The sequence below is a fragment of the Phaethon lepturus genome, unplaced genomic scaffold (assembly GCF_000687285.1).
Source record: "Phaethon lepturus isolate BGI_N335 unplaced genomic scaffold, ASM68728v1 scaffold7044, whole genome shotgun sequence".
In the NCBI taxonomy this organism is placed as follows: Eukaryota; Metazoa; Chordata; class Aves; order Phaethontiformes; family Phaethontidae; genus Phaethon; species Phaethon lepturus.
Genome location: NW_010533892.1, coordinates 57,922 through 74,324, shown reverse-complemented (window position 1 = coordinate 74,324; position 16,403 = coordinate 57,922). Strand labels below are relative to the sequence as shown.

General features: G+C 41.4%; 1 protein-coding gene across 1 annotated transcript in view; it reads right to left on the bottom strand.

The window, feature by feature from the left end:
- Window positions 1–16,403, bottom strand: part of KALRN (kalirin, RhoGEF kinase) — a gene marked incomplete at both ends in the record, with an annotated part of 118,096 nt that overhangs the window by 46,844 nt on the left and 54,849 nt on the right. Inside the window, 10 exons of the mRNA XM_010285342.1 lie at window positions 203–314; window positions 1,678–1,770; window positions 6,392–6,481; window positions 8,153–8,222; window positions 9,782–9,891; window positions 10,781–10,847; window positions 12,114–12,232; window positions 12,633–12,641; window positions 13,324–13,506; window positions 16,060–16,182. Of these exons, the coding sequence (XP_010283644.1) occupies window positions 203–314; window positions 1,678–1,770; window positions 6,392–6,481; window positions 8,153–8,222; window positions 9,782–9,891; window positions 10,781–10,847; window positions 12,114–12,232; window positions 12,633–12,641; window positions 13,324–13,506; window positions 16,060–16,182 (976 nt within the window). The remainder of the gene's footprint in view (window positions 1–202; window positions 315–1,677; window positions 1,771–6,391; window positions 6,482–8,152; window positions 8,223–9,781; window positions 9,892–10,780; window positions 10,848–12,113; window positions 12,233–12,632; window positions 12,642–13,323; window positions 13,507–16,059; window positions 16,183–16,403) is intronic.

The window sequence follows — 16,403 nt, the reverse complement described above, 5'->3', positions numbered from 1 at the left end:
AAAATCCCCAAACTTCCTAGCCAGCTTTATTCTTCCAAGGCTTTTGGAGAAATAGCAGAAAGGAGCTAAGTAGTACCTGAAAATTATGATCAATCAACAGTACTGCTACAGTCAACCTGTACTATCTTTCTACACAAGTTACAAGGAAGCTTCATTTATCGGGGGGTCCCTCCCCTGCCCCGGCCACCTGCCCATCTACTACCTTCCAGCATGCTGACGTGCATTGCGTCGTTGGCCTTCTTTGGGACACTGAGCATCACTTCCAGACCATCTTTGAGTTCCCCTTTGCCCTCCTCGCAGCAGGTTAGCAGTTCCTAAGAAGCAATGCAGAACACCTATAAACAAACTCTGACCAACGTGCTGGCTTTATATCCGATCCTGTTACTTGGTACACACAGCTGCTTCGCTAACAGTGACAGGAGAAAACTGAACCGCATTAAACCCGCTGCGGATGCTCACAGGCAGCGGGGATCAAATGGGAATGACTATAAAACAAGACAAAACAAGGTGCTCCCCCGTGAGACTGTGCGCTCAGAAGATTTCTGGGGACTTAGGCTTATGCAGCAGCCATCAGTCCGTCCAGCCGGGTTGCAGGACCCCCGCCTGATCCAGCAGTGCTGGCGAGTACCGCAGTGCAGGCAGGACTGGCAGCGTGCTGTGCCCAGGGCAGGGAGGGTCCTTCAGAAAAGATTCACCTGAGGAGGAGACTACAGGGGTGATGACTGAAGGGGTGTTTTAGCCTTCCCATTAGCAGATGGTTTGTGCAGTGCAGGCTCGCTCTCCCACAGCACTCGCAAGACTATGGTAAACCTGGGTGTTGTTTCAGTAAAGTAGTACAAAGCACAGATTTGTCTAGACATTAAACATACTCAGTAAGTACCTTCGTAGTACAGTACTTCACTCCTTTGGCATATACACAGGAAGCTTTAAAGATGCAATTATGATATCTGGTCCTAGCTTTCCAAAGTCAGAATCTGTCTCTTCCCTTACCACCAGATATTTTTTCTTCTCTGGTTTACTACTTTTGAAGTGAACAGTGGCTGGTTAAGTTAGATCTAAAATTCACCTACTCACAAGATACTGCAAAAAACTATTTACAGTTTACAACAAGCCAACAAAAGTTGTTTTTTTTTTTTTTATGGGAAATGTTAGTGTTTCACTTGGAAGTCCTTACTTTGTATATGAAGCTTTTCCCCATTTTTCAAACACAACATGTTAGCTCTCAAACAGAATCTAATGCCAGTGAAGGAGGCTCCATCAAGAGTCAGTGAAATTTCCCAAAGTTCATTACTGCTGTTATTGAAGCCTTTAATCAAAATATTACATGTCACAAATGTAGCAAGAAGGAAAGTAAACAGTTCTGTCATCACTTCGATTTCCCTTTCCCAGTTATCGCTTTTTAGGGTTAAATCCACTTGGATACAAAAAACCCAAGTTGAAACATGTGATCAGTTTTTTACTGTTTGGGTTTTTGTTTCTGTGAGTCTTCCTTTAAAAAACCCAACCTGATTTCACACTTTGTTGCCATGCTCAGGCCTGGGAATTAGGAGCAGCCGCTCAACAGCAGCTGCTTACAGGTCATGAACAGGCGATGAAGGAGCTCCCTTAAGAGTAAGTTAACTCATTCCACCTGGAAACTGCTCTGCATGAGCTGACTTGGGCAGCTCACTAAGGTACCTTCAGTAGGAGTTGGTATTTTGTGATCCTCTGGACAGGCTTGATTAAATAGGAAGAAATAGAGTTGGCCAGACCATGTCTTTGCTGAATTTCCTAGAAGACATAAAAACAGCAGTCAGTCATGGAAAACTATTAAAACCCTGCCGACAGATCCACCCATAACTAGTTTTAGCTCTGTATCTCTGCATTTCTTTGTTTAGTATTTTTAACTCTCTTTAAGCTCACATGCAAGCAACGGTGGTTTCAGAGAGGTTGTCAATAAACTGCAGAGACTCTTAAGGCCACTTGAACTGCCGGAGCCCTGTGCAAGTCAAGCTAAGGCTATGTTGAGTAAACCACACAGGCTTCAATTTAAATACGACTTATCAGTCATGTCAGCTAGCTTCTCCTAGCTATGAAGGCTGAAAGCAGAGTCTTAACATTCAATTAAAATGGAGTGACATTAAATTAAATTACACCCGTAGGGTGTAATTTAGCTGTCTAAACATAAGCATCTAGTCCCATTTGAGAGTCCTGGGGTAGCTGAAATATCTACATGGGAGTAACAGGTCTGACACAGTGCTGACAGACCTATCGTATTCTGAGGTGGCAGCTGGGGGCCAGGAGAAATACCCTTATGATACACCTGAGGGACAGGATGCCATCCGGAGGGACCTTGTCAAGCTTGAGAAGTCGCCCTGTGTGAACCTCATCAGGTTCAACAAGGCCAAGTGCAGGGTCCTGCACCTGGGTCGGGGCAACCCTCAGTATCAGTACAGGCTGGGGGGTGAAGGGGTTGAGAGCAGCCCTGCCGAGAAGGACTTGGGGGTACTGGTGGATCAAAAGCTGGACATGAGCTGGCAATGGGTGCTTGCAGCCCAGAAGGCCAACCGTATCCTGGGCTGCATCCAAAGCAGCGTGGCCAGCAGGTCGAGGGAGGGGATTCTGCCGCTCTGTAGGAGCTCCTGAAAATCCTACAGGACCTTAATGCACGTATTTAGCCATCTAAAAGACTTCAGACTCATGCCGTACAGGGACAGATTCTCTGCTGAAATAGAACAGGTTGGAATTCCTTCTGTCGCTGCCAGGCCCTGGACATGCCTCCCCTTGCTCCTGGCCATCAGAAAATCCTCAGTTCCTAAGGGAGTGGATGGGGAGGGCGAATGGGACTTATCTCCAGCTACTGGAGAGTAAATTTGAGGCTGTAAAGGGAAGAAGTTACAGAAGATTAAGGGGGAAGAGCTGCCAAGAACAGAGGTTTTCTTTCTGTATACAGTCTGCTTTTCTGCTGAGTACTAGGGAGGTTACTGGCTTTTTTAGCTCCAGTGTTTATCTTTGTGCTGGGATGCAAAAATAGCCACTTTTCACACAATATGCCAGCAAAATTTTTTTTTTTTGGTACTAGGCAAGTTTGTTTTAGAAAAAAATACTTCTGATGCCATGAACAAGACCCAGAAGGGAAGGGGCTCTGTGTGGGGGTGAATGGAGTTTGCATGAAGCTGAGTCATGGCTGGCCCCAAAGAGGGACAGTGTCTGCAGAGCACATGGCTGGGACTCAATTAGTAACTGCAGGAGCCAGCAAGACCTCGGCCACGTCTGTGAACTTCCTGGAGCTGGCTAAATACACTTGTTTTTGTAGGAACCAAGTAATGAATTTAGCACTATTCCTTCCTCCCAGCTATTCCTTCCCAGCTCTCTGAGTAGCAGGGCGTGCTCCCAGCAAGATGCCTTCCCTTTGGTCATTCCTTGCTCTGCTAGGATGCTCCCCGATCAGACCATGTGGAGACAGAGTGGGTTGGTGGGGTGACAGCTGTCCCTACTGCATGGGAACCTGCAGCAGGGAAGCAATAGCACTGCTACATGGCAACTGGACAAATACGCTGCCGGAAAGGGACCTTCTCCCTGCAGCTCCTCCCTCTGGTCCCTGAAGTGTTGGAGTAAGATGGCAACCTGCTGGAGTGTGTCTTGGGATGGTTTTGTAACAACTGGAGAGGTCTGGACTTACTGTGGGTGAAGATGGAAACTGGAAAGGTCTGTGCAGGGTAGAGCATGGTAGTGCAGATGTTTCTCACACACCTTTATGTAACATGAAGCAGAGAGATATCTGACCTAGCTTTGAAGCACCTGGCAGGTTTCAGAAGCAAGCTAGCTACAGGGCTCGGCACTCTCTACTTTGCCCCACTTCTTGTTTAAAGCAGCCTTGGTTCACATTATAGTGCACCATGGCTCACCATTAGACAGAACTTTAGTTATTCCTTAGGTGAAAAAGTGTCCCAAGGTCCTGGAAGACATGAAGGTGTCTGACAGGCACCATGTGCTGGCAGTTGTGTGTTGCAAACCAGATGAGCTGCAGAACAAGATCAATGTGTAGTCTTACATGCAATGACAGAATTCCAGAAAAACACCAAAAATATACCCTGTAGGGCAGCACAGCACGCTCTGAGGTCCTGGGATGGACAACATGGAGACAGGAATACTTGAATACAATTTCATACTATAAGAATTGCTGGATTTACCATGAAGCAGTGATAAAGTGCCCAGATTTTGTATCAGACATCTAAAGAGATTCACAAATTAAGGTAAATCATCTAATTGTGTACAGTTGTTTAGTAGGAGGACAAACTGCATCCTGAACTGGGTGTACAGACCAATGGCTTGCTGATTAGACCGATTCAGCACTAAAAACCTCATAAAACATTTAGGTTTTGTAAGGTATGACACAAATCTTTGGTGAGCAATTTCTGAAAAAATATTACTAAGGAAAGACTGAGACTCTGCTTGCACCTCTGCCCATTTCCTAAGGGACACTCTAGCTCAACGGAGCAACTGTCCAAGAACCATCATTCATGCAGAAACACAATGCTCTGCAATGCTACCAAAGTTGGTAACAGCTCTGTAAATGCTGGTCATGCAAATTAAAGGTGCCCTGTGGCTCTTGGGTATAACAATCAATCTTTTCTGAGATTTAAAGGAAAAAAAATATTCAAAATAGTAGAAGGGTATAGATGACTAAACCAAACTCTCTCTTTGCCCTGAGGGCCAAAGCTCACTTAAATAACAGACACTAAAATCAACTCTATCCCCTCAATAATATGCTGATTTCCACCAGCTGAAGCCCTTGCAATGAGCCCTGAAGCTGCAAATTTTCCACAGATTTGAAAGGTTCAGACAGATTACTGAGACTATTTGTTTTCATCTCAAAGGTGTCTTTCTATGATGGTTTATGCAATTTAAGGGGTTGTACACCTGTGATCTTCAAGCAGGCTTCTTACTAAGGTGACTGTTTTTCTAGATAACTCACTTTCATCATCAGGGTGTTTTGGGAAATTCCAGGTTCTTCCTGGAAGAAAAACCCCAGCCATTTCCTTTGTATTCCTTGGGCCAGACTGTCTCCTTTCCTGCCACTTTTCTGCCACTCCAAGATCAAGATAAGAAGGATCTACACGTACTTCACACTAACTTAGTCAGGTTGAGTGATTTCTAGAGGACTTTTTTGGGGGAGAGCCAGCTTTCTCTTTTTGCACAGGCATCACTGGGTAGCCCAGTATAACTCCCACCAATGGAAGGGAAACATCTCCCCTTGCAAAACAGCAGATGCCGACACATGAATATTCTCTACTAAGCAACATCAGGCAGGTTTCTAGCCCATATACAGAGCTGGAGTGGAAAAGCTTAGCAGAGGAAACGCTTTTAACCTGTGCGAACATGTCGTGGATCCTGATTTAGGATCCTGCCGGCTAAGCCAATTCGTCGCCGATCCCGATTTAGACACCTGAGGTGGCTCAAACCTTCCCCGAGTGACCAACCTGTGCAAACCATTCAATAGGCTCAAGCGCCACCTCCTGGAAAATCCCTTTCAGTTCAATTCTGCTTTTACACCATTTGGTAACAAGGGGGGAAAAAAAAAAAGTCAAAAGAAAAAGGTGTCCATCACTTTTCTTCTCTGATGTGAGATCTTTCAGTGTTCAGTTTAATTGAAATGCTATAACCATTGGTACATACGAAACCCAGAGGAGCTGATTCATGTCAGGCAGGTTGGATCCTGCTGAGTGGTTACATTTGTAAAATGATTTTCAACGCTTCGGAAAAGAGGTCTTAGTATTTTTTCTGAAAGGCAATTAATTAATCCTATAAGTTAAACAAGCACAGCACAATGGATGAGGTTCCTAAAATCAGACAGAAAGCTTAGTTTAAAAGTACTCAAAAACTTTATAGATTTTTCTCAGCCTACAAAACTGGGATTGGAGCCTGCAAATGTTTATCACCAGGTGTAGCGCTTGTAAGGTAAATAATCTAGTTGCAGTCAATAGAGTCCCTTATTAGCATGATGAAGCAAATGTTTAATAGGGTGAGTAAAATTTGCAGAATAGGAGGACAGGAACTTGTTTTGGACTTAGGGATTTCAGGTCATAAAATATAATGGGATCTGCTTTTCATTTTACCACTAAACCCAGAAGTAGAGAGTACATCTAAACCAGATCTTTAGAAAGGGTTGGATCTGAAAAGTGCACAAAGGTTTCCATAAGAATGTGTGTCTCCATTAAAAACGACTTGCCACACTGATGAAGATCACACATCACACCACAGACTATCAGTTTTCACAGCATGTGATATCTGCAGTGGAACAAAAAACCTCAAATGTCAAAGCACAAAAAGGAACCCGTTGTTCAGATGTAAAGAGAAGGTGTTTCAGGTGCACTATGCATGCTGAAGGAAAATGGCAATGGCTGCTTACATCAAAGAAAGTCCCTGCATGTTCCAAGATGAGCTGGCTGGAGTCAGGCTTGTTTTTGCAGTAGGTGACATACATCTGAAATTTATCTGCCTGTGAAAACAAATACCAAGGGAAAAGCAAGATAAGCTATTTCTCTGCTTGCACAGTCTTTCATTAAGGCTCACCAGGATAAAAACAGGTGATAAATGCCCACCTCTCAAAGCAACATAAGAATTGCAAATTCAGAACAGAAAACTTATAGACAGTTCATACCTTACTTAAGCAGCTCTGAGAGGAATGAGGTGCATCATGTAACAGCTATGGGAGACCTTCTTTAACAAGTATCACAGAGGGAAGGCCTAAAACTTTAATCCAGTTATAAAATAATTTCTGAGAGTTCTAATGATGTTACACAGATTGCATCCAAAAGTCTTCAGGTCTCAAAACTCAGTCATGAAATGTTGGCTTTATCAACTACTTGCAGATAAAGCCACTGTAGAATCTCTGGGCTAAAGACTCACCTAGCTTAAACTGGCTTGAGCCAACATTTTTGACTTGAGACTGGCTCAGATTTGTGACACCTGGCCCAAACTTGCCTTTCCTACCTTCGTTCATACTTTAATTGCTCAAACTTTATGTTGTGCCAGGAGGGTTTTGCATTTCATTTCCTAATTTATTTATTTTTAAGAGGAAATTAAAAGCATCTGTGCACTCCTGTCTTAGAGAAGTTTTGTATTACTGAACTCTGGTCTCAAGGAGAGGCAGGCAAATGGAAGAGGAGGGTGGCCTCCTTTTATTACTATTGCATTTTTTATACCAGGTATCTAAATAACAGGACTGTGCAATTGGGCAGGCAGCTTTGTATGTATGACTGTAACCATACACACAGCTCTGGACGTACTATTGCTGAGATGATGTGGTGGTACCTTAAAATACCATGAAGGTTTTTCACAGAATGATAGGTAAATGTGTCCATCTTTCATAAATATGTAACCAATATTTCTGAATCCATTTAATCAATATTTTTGTAGTGTTTTTAAATTAAAAGCCCATCTGAAATCATCCAAACATGCTCATTTTTTTGTAAGTGGAAATACCTCTTAATGACTTTTAAAATACTAATTCCAAGCTTTGAAATATGAATAAAACCATCAGAGAAAATGGCTGACACAAATATTTTGAAAAGAGAACAGCTCTCATACAGATAAATTACTGTAGCGAATTCCTGGAGCCTCCTACACCCGTGAAGACTCTCAGCATCACGATTTCAAAGCCCTGTTGGAAATTATCCTGGCACTGGGTAATGAAATGAGAGAGCACAGTGGCTGAGCAATTTGACATTCATTTCTGAAGAAAAATGTTGATAAAAGATGTTCACGCCTTTGTGGAGGCCTCATGGCATGACTAAAATTCTCTGAGGGTATAATACAAGATATTCGATGTCCACCCTCCTGAGGCCCTTCACAAAAAAATGAATGTCATCCCTAAATTCAGGTTTCATTTGATGAAGTCCTGTTACACAGGAACCAGAAGCAGTGAAAGCTGCGCTGGTCAGTGCAGGACAAGGAGAGAGGCTCTAGAAAGCCTTCACACCACTGCTCAGGAGAAGAGTTAAAGGAGGAAACCTTTCACCCTGGGAGAGGTGAAGGACAAAGCAGTCATGGTTCCAAGTTAGCTCCTAATCTCACTTGTCACTAAGGACATAACCCTTGCACCAATTCCCAGCTTGTTACTGTCTGTGCTGGAGGAATTAATTTGAATAATGAAAAGAAGCCTCATTACCCAGGTGACGAAGCAGTGGCCCACATCCTCAGGCAGTTGTTCGTATTTCTCTAGTTCTTTCAGAAAAATGCTGAAAAAAGATGACACCGATGTAATTAGTTAGTCAAATATCCAGGAGAAGCAGAATGACCAATGAGTTAATGAGTGATAATGATCAATATTTGTGTCTTGATTACAAGGCTAATCAAGTGTCCCGCCAGTGGAAAAAGTGTGTCCTTGTGAAGGTATGCTTTGGTTTTTGAGCACAGTCATGCCTGAGTCAACTAGAAAGGAAAAGGTAGCAAACTCTAGTAGGGGGTCATTGTATTCAGGACTGCGAAGCGATACCCAAGAACCAGACTGTGAATCTTCAGAAAGATCTTCTGCAGTGATTCAGAGGAAGAGCAAAAAGTGAAGTCCAATGCTGCCAGCTTTCTATCACCAAACTCAGCACACCGGGCAAAGGACAATGGTTTAAACAAGCTTGATACTTCACGGGTAAGTATTAAACTCCCAAAATACAGATTTTGTAATCAACTCTCTCGCAACACCTTGTACACGAGTGACATCTCTCTTTGCAGACAGAGCCCTGTGCAATGCCTGCCCGGATAGAGGAACGTGAAACAGAAGTTGCAGAAGGAGAAGCAACTGAATGTGCTGTCTCCCCAGTCCTGAATCAGGCTGGGGGCTGCCTTAACATCACCAGCCAAAGGAGAAGGTTGTGCAGGATACCAGTGGAGGTGAGGAGGAGGCAATTTATTTTTAGCATTACTAGTAGTTGTAACGGGAAAGGATTATGCAGAAGCAGCAGGCTGGAGGAAGGTGGGTGAGAGAAAGAAGAAATGACAGCAGCAGAGAGATGTGGGGCATGACTGAGGGTTGAAGGGGTGGTAGCTGTGAGCAAGAGAAAGTACAAAAGAAGAGTAATCAGATGGCATCAGTCAGGGTCACTGAAAAGAAAATATAGCACCACAAAGATATGGGAAGTGGGAGGGCAAGTGCGTGATCCTAGCGTAGTTTTAAACGGGAGAAAAATATTCATCCATATGGCAGAGCGATTCTTGTGGGCTGGAAGTCAATTTGTCTATTATTTAAAGGCCTTTTAAATGTAATATGTAGTTTGAATCTACTATCCTGATATGCTTTGAAGATGCTTGAACAAAAGCATGCATATGGCAGCCTCTGCTGGATCATATCTATGTGTATATGAAGGGGCATTTATCTGTCTGAAGCACTGAAAATCTCCCAGAACTTCAACAGGAAGGGTTGTCTGATTTGTTTTTCAAACTGCTTTGGTTTTGATGTGTAACTGGAAGACAGACTTTGAAATTCAGACTGACTTTGTGGGATTCAGCACCCCTAAATGTTAAGTTTATTACTGCTATTGCATTCACATAATAGCCTTCAGAATAGGACTTTAACATTGTTAATCAGATGAAGGTGAAGTTAAACTAAGATGCCATTCATTTTTGTAAAAGAAACAAAACAAGAAATCAAACACTATTTTGCAAATCTGGATCAAGTACTTTAAACTCCTGTGTGCGTTGTACTGTCGGTGTTCACTGCAGACACCGCATAGATGTATAGATATACACATGCCTTTGGTTTTCTTAGTCAGTAAACATTAACAGAACTGTTAGGAAAACCTACTTGTTATGAAAGTCATATATCTCCTGAATATTGCCAAAGATGATGTGCTCTTTGTTAAGGATCCCAGCAGGTATTTCTTCCACTCCACTTGTCATTTCCCAAAGGTAAGTCTGGAAGACACCAGCAATTCTTAGCTTTGTGAATAAATGCAGTGAAAAAGAGTAGATCTCCCTGTTTTATTGCCAAAGGCACAAGCTGACAAGGGAACTATGTACTTTAAGTTTAAATAAACAAGCTAAAAAAAAAAAGCTCCAGAGAAATTAGAAGTGCTGACACTTAGAAGTTGTCTAAGGAGAAAGCAGAAACATGCCAACACCACCTGTCTTTGCTGTCCAAGTGACGGTGTCCAAAAACTGCAGGCACAAACAGTTGAAATATAAGCTGGATTTGCCACTTCAGTAGCATTAGATACATAAAAATTTCTTTCAAATTGGAGGAATGTGAAAGCTGACAGATTTCACTGAAATATACTCTGCTTTTTGCCCTGAATATCACAGTCCCCTTCAGGAACACCCTGCTGTAGAGCTCGGCAAAGTATTTGACAGTGCAAATCCAGCTCTTTCTCTAGTAGGAGATGATCCAAAGGAATAGATTTGAATTCTTAAGAAAATGCTCCATGATTCAAAAAAAAAAAACCCTAGAAACCAACAAATTTCAGGTCAACATGCAAATATATTGCTTTTTACTGAGTCCCAGGACATTACTCTCACTCTGCAGGGGGGAGCGTAGCTTGGCAAATAAAGGCACACTCAGGTGCAGACATTTACAGCCATGGGTGGGGAGCACAGGGCATGGTTCTGCCAGTGGGAGAGAAGCTCTCTCTGCTGCCCACCCAGCTCCCACCACCAACAGGACATAGCTGTGCGACTAGCCGCCAATGGTGGTACCCTCAGACAGACTCTTGTCAAGGTCATCCTTTGCTGTAGAGCAAACATCACCACCACGAAGAATACCTTGCCCTTCCTGAAAATACCGGAGACTTCCCAGGCCCTAACTTACCTCTAAACATTCATGTAAGTCCCTGACATAAGCTTTTTCCGTCTGAAGCAGCTCAGCCATAATGAATCTGGAAAAAAGAATGTATTTCAGGTGTTTTGGACATTATAGGCATTTGTACAATGAACAGAAAACAAAACATACTTCTGTTGTCTTCATGAATCAGTGCACATCCACTGTGCAGCCTCCAGCTGCCTCACTTTGCACCTTTCAATCCCATGAATGAAATACCACTTCATACTCCAGTCCCTTGTATGTTTATTTTCTAAATATCTTTTTTTTGCATAAAATTCTATTAAGTTGTATTGCTGCAACCCTGAATTACGATTTACTATCTACCTGCCCATCCTTAACCACCAACAGATTCTCAGAAATCTTTTTTCCCCCAGGAGTAAGGTCTTGAGATTCACTGACAACACTTGCATCTTCACTAATAGTCAGTGGTAATTCACCCTGAAACTTGATGTTCAGTGGCTATACAGATGGATTTGGGAAACACCACTACTTTGAAGAGGCTTCAACAGCTTGGTATCTGACCGGAGAAAACCCAGACTGCTGGGAAGCCCAACAACCACATCTGTAGTGCCTGAGGCTGCACATCTCAAAGTTGAAATGCCCAATGATTTGAAAATGTGCCACAGGCAGATCATATGTAACCATTGTTCCCTAAAGTAGAAACCGTTTCTTATCAAGGTTATGCACCGTAGTGACAATTTCAAAAGGCTGAGAAGGATTGTACATACAAATGCTTTACACAATGTTGTCACACAAAAATTAAGACAAAATACTGTGATTTTTGTTTCTAGATTTAAGTGCAACAAGCACTCTTCAAATATTTACTCTAGTATGAAATATTTCCAGTTATCTCAGTTCTACACCCACTGAAATTTGAACCTAAACTTCAAGTGAACTTTTGTGTCACTGAAACCCTGTTAACTCCTCTGGATGTCACTGGAGTTTAGATAATACCCAGACACATAATGGTGTTTTTCATTTTTTCCTGTTCATTTTACTTTTCATATACAACCAGAAAGAAATGTCAAGATACTCATGACAATGAGTATCTCCATGACATCAGGGTCTAATCGAAGTGCTTGACTCACTCCTTTCTCTTTCCAAAAGTAACTTCTGATTAAAACCAAAAGAAATTAAACCTGTATATTCTGAAATTCTCTAGCCTCCAAGTCACAACTTCTGCCTACACTTACAGACTTATCTCAATAGCTTTACAGCCGGAAGGAGTTATAGGACTGTCAGTCAGTTCTGGTCATGCAAATATCACAGAATCACTCTGAGATAATGTGTCATGGCGGACCACGAGCATTTGGGGACATACTCTTTCTTTCTGGCTGACTTTCTTTTTTCTTCATTGACTTCATGATTTGCATCTCGCAGCTTTACCTCCCGGTCTGAAAGACTTGCTGGAATAATATCTAGTTCTAGGTCCTTGTTATCCTAGAAAAAGTGACAGTACAGATTTTAAATTCATTGTAAAACTACTGTTGTGCAAAATGCAGTATGTTCATGAGATCAAATGCATAAGAAGGGACAAAAGTAAGATAAAGATACCAATGTCAGAAAGAAGGAAATTCAAAGAGATTTAGAAGAACTACAGAGAGAAGGGAGGTGAGAAGGTGAGAGAGAAATCTTTACAAAATGCCAACTATGAAATTTATTATAGTCTTCACTGTTACTCCTTTCTAGGAATAGGTATTGATGACAAACATCTACATTTTACCTTACTCCTTCACATCTAAATTACTTGCCTAGTATGCGACTTCATAAATAGTCTGATAAAGTAGGGCACTATACAGAGACAATCCCAACTTCCAATGGCCTTCTGCCATGAAAATACCTTTCCAGACTGTGGTTAGTAACTTTGTGTAAACCAGAGACCTTACAAGGAACAGTACATTTAAAGTATCTTGAGCGTGTAAGTGAGGGAATTTATTCCTCTTTCTTTGATACTTAATTTCAAAGGATGGTTGATTGAAAGGTTTTTAAGTGTTTCTGTCTCTGGCGCTCCCCCTTAATACTGTCGCCAGGGAATAGCAGGATATTCTAATTTTTGTTTCTCTTGTGTTGCTCTATTTCACCTAAAAGAGCTCAAAGATGAGGTTGGGGATCAAGTTTTTGGTTAATTAAAAGATGAGACAATGGAAAATTACATTCAAAGCCTGAGTTTGATCCAAAGTAATGGTGTGGCAGCAGGATTTATGGCTTATGCTAAAATTAACACAGACTTTTATTCCAATAATGTGTTTCCCCTCCTTCCCAGTAGCTATCTGGTCTCCTGGAGAATGGTGCAAACATTTGCTTAGAAAGTCTTTGTGATCTTTATCTGTCTCCTCATCATATGAGTGATCTGCCACAAAAAAACTTTTTCTCTTCAGAAACAGTTCTGAGCTTGGCTAGGTAGGTTGGCTAGGTTTTAAGTGTTTCTAATGGACACACAATAACCTGCAGCATTCACACCATAGCCTTCACTTCCCTCTGTGACTTCCAGCTTTGTTATAAAACCCCAGCAGGACATGGACTTACAGTACCTCTGTATTGATTCCAAGGGCTTTTTCCAGGGAGTAGCGGTATTTCCCCATCCTGAGAGAGAAGTCACGGTAGCGTTTGTCAACGGTGGTGACCCACTTCCTAATTTCAGTGGCGTGTATGTGTCCTTTTTCTACAAAGCTGTCAGCCAGCTGGATGAGAAGCTTCACTTTCTCCTTTGTTTGCTGCCCAAAATATGGTCCTCGGTTATGTTGCATTATTATTATTTCCTTTGCTTTTTAATTTGCATAGCAGTTAGAAGTAGCTCACAATTTTTTATACATCATTAAAGAGTGCCTGTACGTCATTTTATACAGAATCAGATGCTTTAAACTTTGCCCAGTAAAACATGAAAGGAATGACACTTTTATAAGGACACTTATCAAGCTGCAGGAGATAGAAAAAGTCAAGTTTTTTAAACCATACAAACACATAAGGAAAACACGCTGGAAGTTAGACATGCCTCCCTCCCATAACCAAAAACTTATTTTTTTGTGAGCCTTGGAGTAGAAGACAGGATTTAAAAATCACACCTCATAAAATACACCATGTTACTCTGAATCTATACTGAGGTGGTTCTGCAGACCCGTGTAGGCAGATCATTAATAGACCACATATCAGTCCAGGAAGTGAGTTTGAGTTGCTACTACTCTGTTTCAGAAACAAACAGAATTTAAATCCAAATTCCTGGTCTAGTATAAAATCCCTCGTCAGTATTTTAGTTCCAGTTAGAGCATTACAAACTAAAAGATGACCGAACTCCAAAACATACAATGAGCCCGCCCAAACCTTCCAGAGGTCTTTTCTATTCTACCTGGGCTCTGACTGCCCCTTAGTCACTATGGTTTTCCATGTTGAGGAACTTTGTGAAAATCTGGCACAAAACAACTACTTACAAATTTTAGCTTAGATTCCAAATCTATCCCAGGAACTGATGGTGCCTGGACCCTATGTTTGAGCCAAGCCAAGTATAAAACGCTTATAAAAACTGAGCTATCAACTGTACAGGCTGCACTCCAGCTGTAACACACACATTAATCCTCAAAAGCAAAAGGAGAATCAGTCATATCCCCAGAGGTACTGCCAAGCTGCTTTTCAGAGATGGGGAGAACTTTCTGCTCTGCCTGAAGCGAGACATGCTCTCAGGTACTTGACATCATCAGCAGTCTGGCCACAAATGGACAAATGCATGTCAGGGCAAAAAACGTCTAGCAGGTTTCAAACACATAACTAAATTCAAGAAATTTCACCAGTAAAATAAATTAACAGCAGAATCAGAGGCCAGCTTAACAAATTAACTGAGTACTTAAGCAAAGCTAGATATGGAGGAGTAAAAATCTGACTTCCTGTCATATTTAAAGGGTGTTTCATTCCCAAAAGCTACTGGTGTTTTGCTTTTCAAAGAGTTTATTTGTCCAGAAAGTTATTTGGATCAGGAAGGTTTTCAGTTACAGCTTAATTGGAGAATAACATGTCTGGGAGTGACATGTATGTACCAGATTGCAGGTGGCAGTGAAAATATTCTAGGTCAGTGGTAGGAAGTGATTTACTAGAGCCCTAGGAAGCAAAACTAGCTGCATCACTGTAAGGAACAGCCAGTAACAGTCAATAAGGAACAAGGTATAAAACTCAATCCTAGGCTAAGTCAAGAGTAGAAATAGTTTAGAAACTTCAGGATGAATCAGGATTATTCTGATCACAATTAAATTATAAACTGGAACACAAATTTTGTTTAGGTAAATCATCATTTTAAATAATCAGGTGGACTGATTATGGGTAATTACAGGCCAGAAGTACTGTTAAAGGAATGTTGTATAGGTCCTGTCTGATTAAATTAACTTCTAGCCACTGCTAGTTACCTCCCATTTTCACAAACATGCAAGCTAAGGAAAAAGAAAGGGGACAAGAAGAACACAAAGCCCATGAATCAAAACCCATGCAAGCATGGACAGCCTAACGAGGAATTTAAGGATTACAGAAGATCAATTTCAGGATACAGGGAAATAGCTTTATCAAAGCCACGGCCTTGCTGCAGTCCGACTTTGCAATTCAGATCCTTATAAATGACTGTGAATTCACTGTCTGTGAATTACTTATGGTTTGAAATAATTTTTCTGAAGCAGATCCAATCACCATTCCCCGTAAACCCCACCAGGTTTCTCAGAATTGCTCCATATAAATTAATAGATTCTTGGTAATGCAACTTTGTATTAAAAAATGTTCACCCCAGAGTTTACAAATCCATTTATTTAAAGTATTTAGTTGGGATCAGCAGATTCTATCTAATGAGATAAATGATCATCTATGATCAACCCAGCTGGAATTAATGACTCAAGTCGTGGTTGTAATGACAGAAGAAACAGTCAGGGAATCCAAGATGACCCTGGATATGTTTAGACCAATTAGTTACTCTATACCATTCTTGTATAATTGTTTGAGGATAGAATTAGGGTACGTCTCATCAGATTCCTGTAAACGGACTTTCTCTTCCTTCTAATCAGAATAAAAATGCTCCATAACCAGTACAGACCAAGGGGGAGAAAACCTCCTTTTTGAGCCTGTGTCTTGTTAAAAATGAAAGATCACAGTTCTCAAAAGACATTTATCTTCCAGGCTAGGAATGTCAGGAGGAAAATACAAAATTATAAAAAAATTATTACAGAGATTTAAGGCATTGAAACAGGGTCATAAACATAGACTAAGGCAGATGTCATAATTAGATTAAAGTCACTGTTTACCTTGGCAGGTACTCTGAATTCCCCATATTCCTTCAGGAGTTCCTGAGTTTCTTCTGCTGATTCCCCAGTGGAGTTGTGAGTAGAGAGGTAATATTCGCCTGTTTCTTGGATCCAGTCTAAGGCCTGTGAATGTCAAAAACAACCAAAAGAAAAACAAAACAAACAGTCTTTGCTTTTCAAGAACTAATCCTCTGGCAAAAAATATGCCAAATCAAGGATATCAAATCCATTAGGACTTAATACTGCGTATAATAAAACACCTTCTAGGAACATAAAAAAAAATACAGTAATCAAAGCAGGTGGGAGAGGATACAAAAGGTGCTGTATGTTTGCTATGAGAAAAA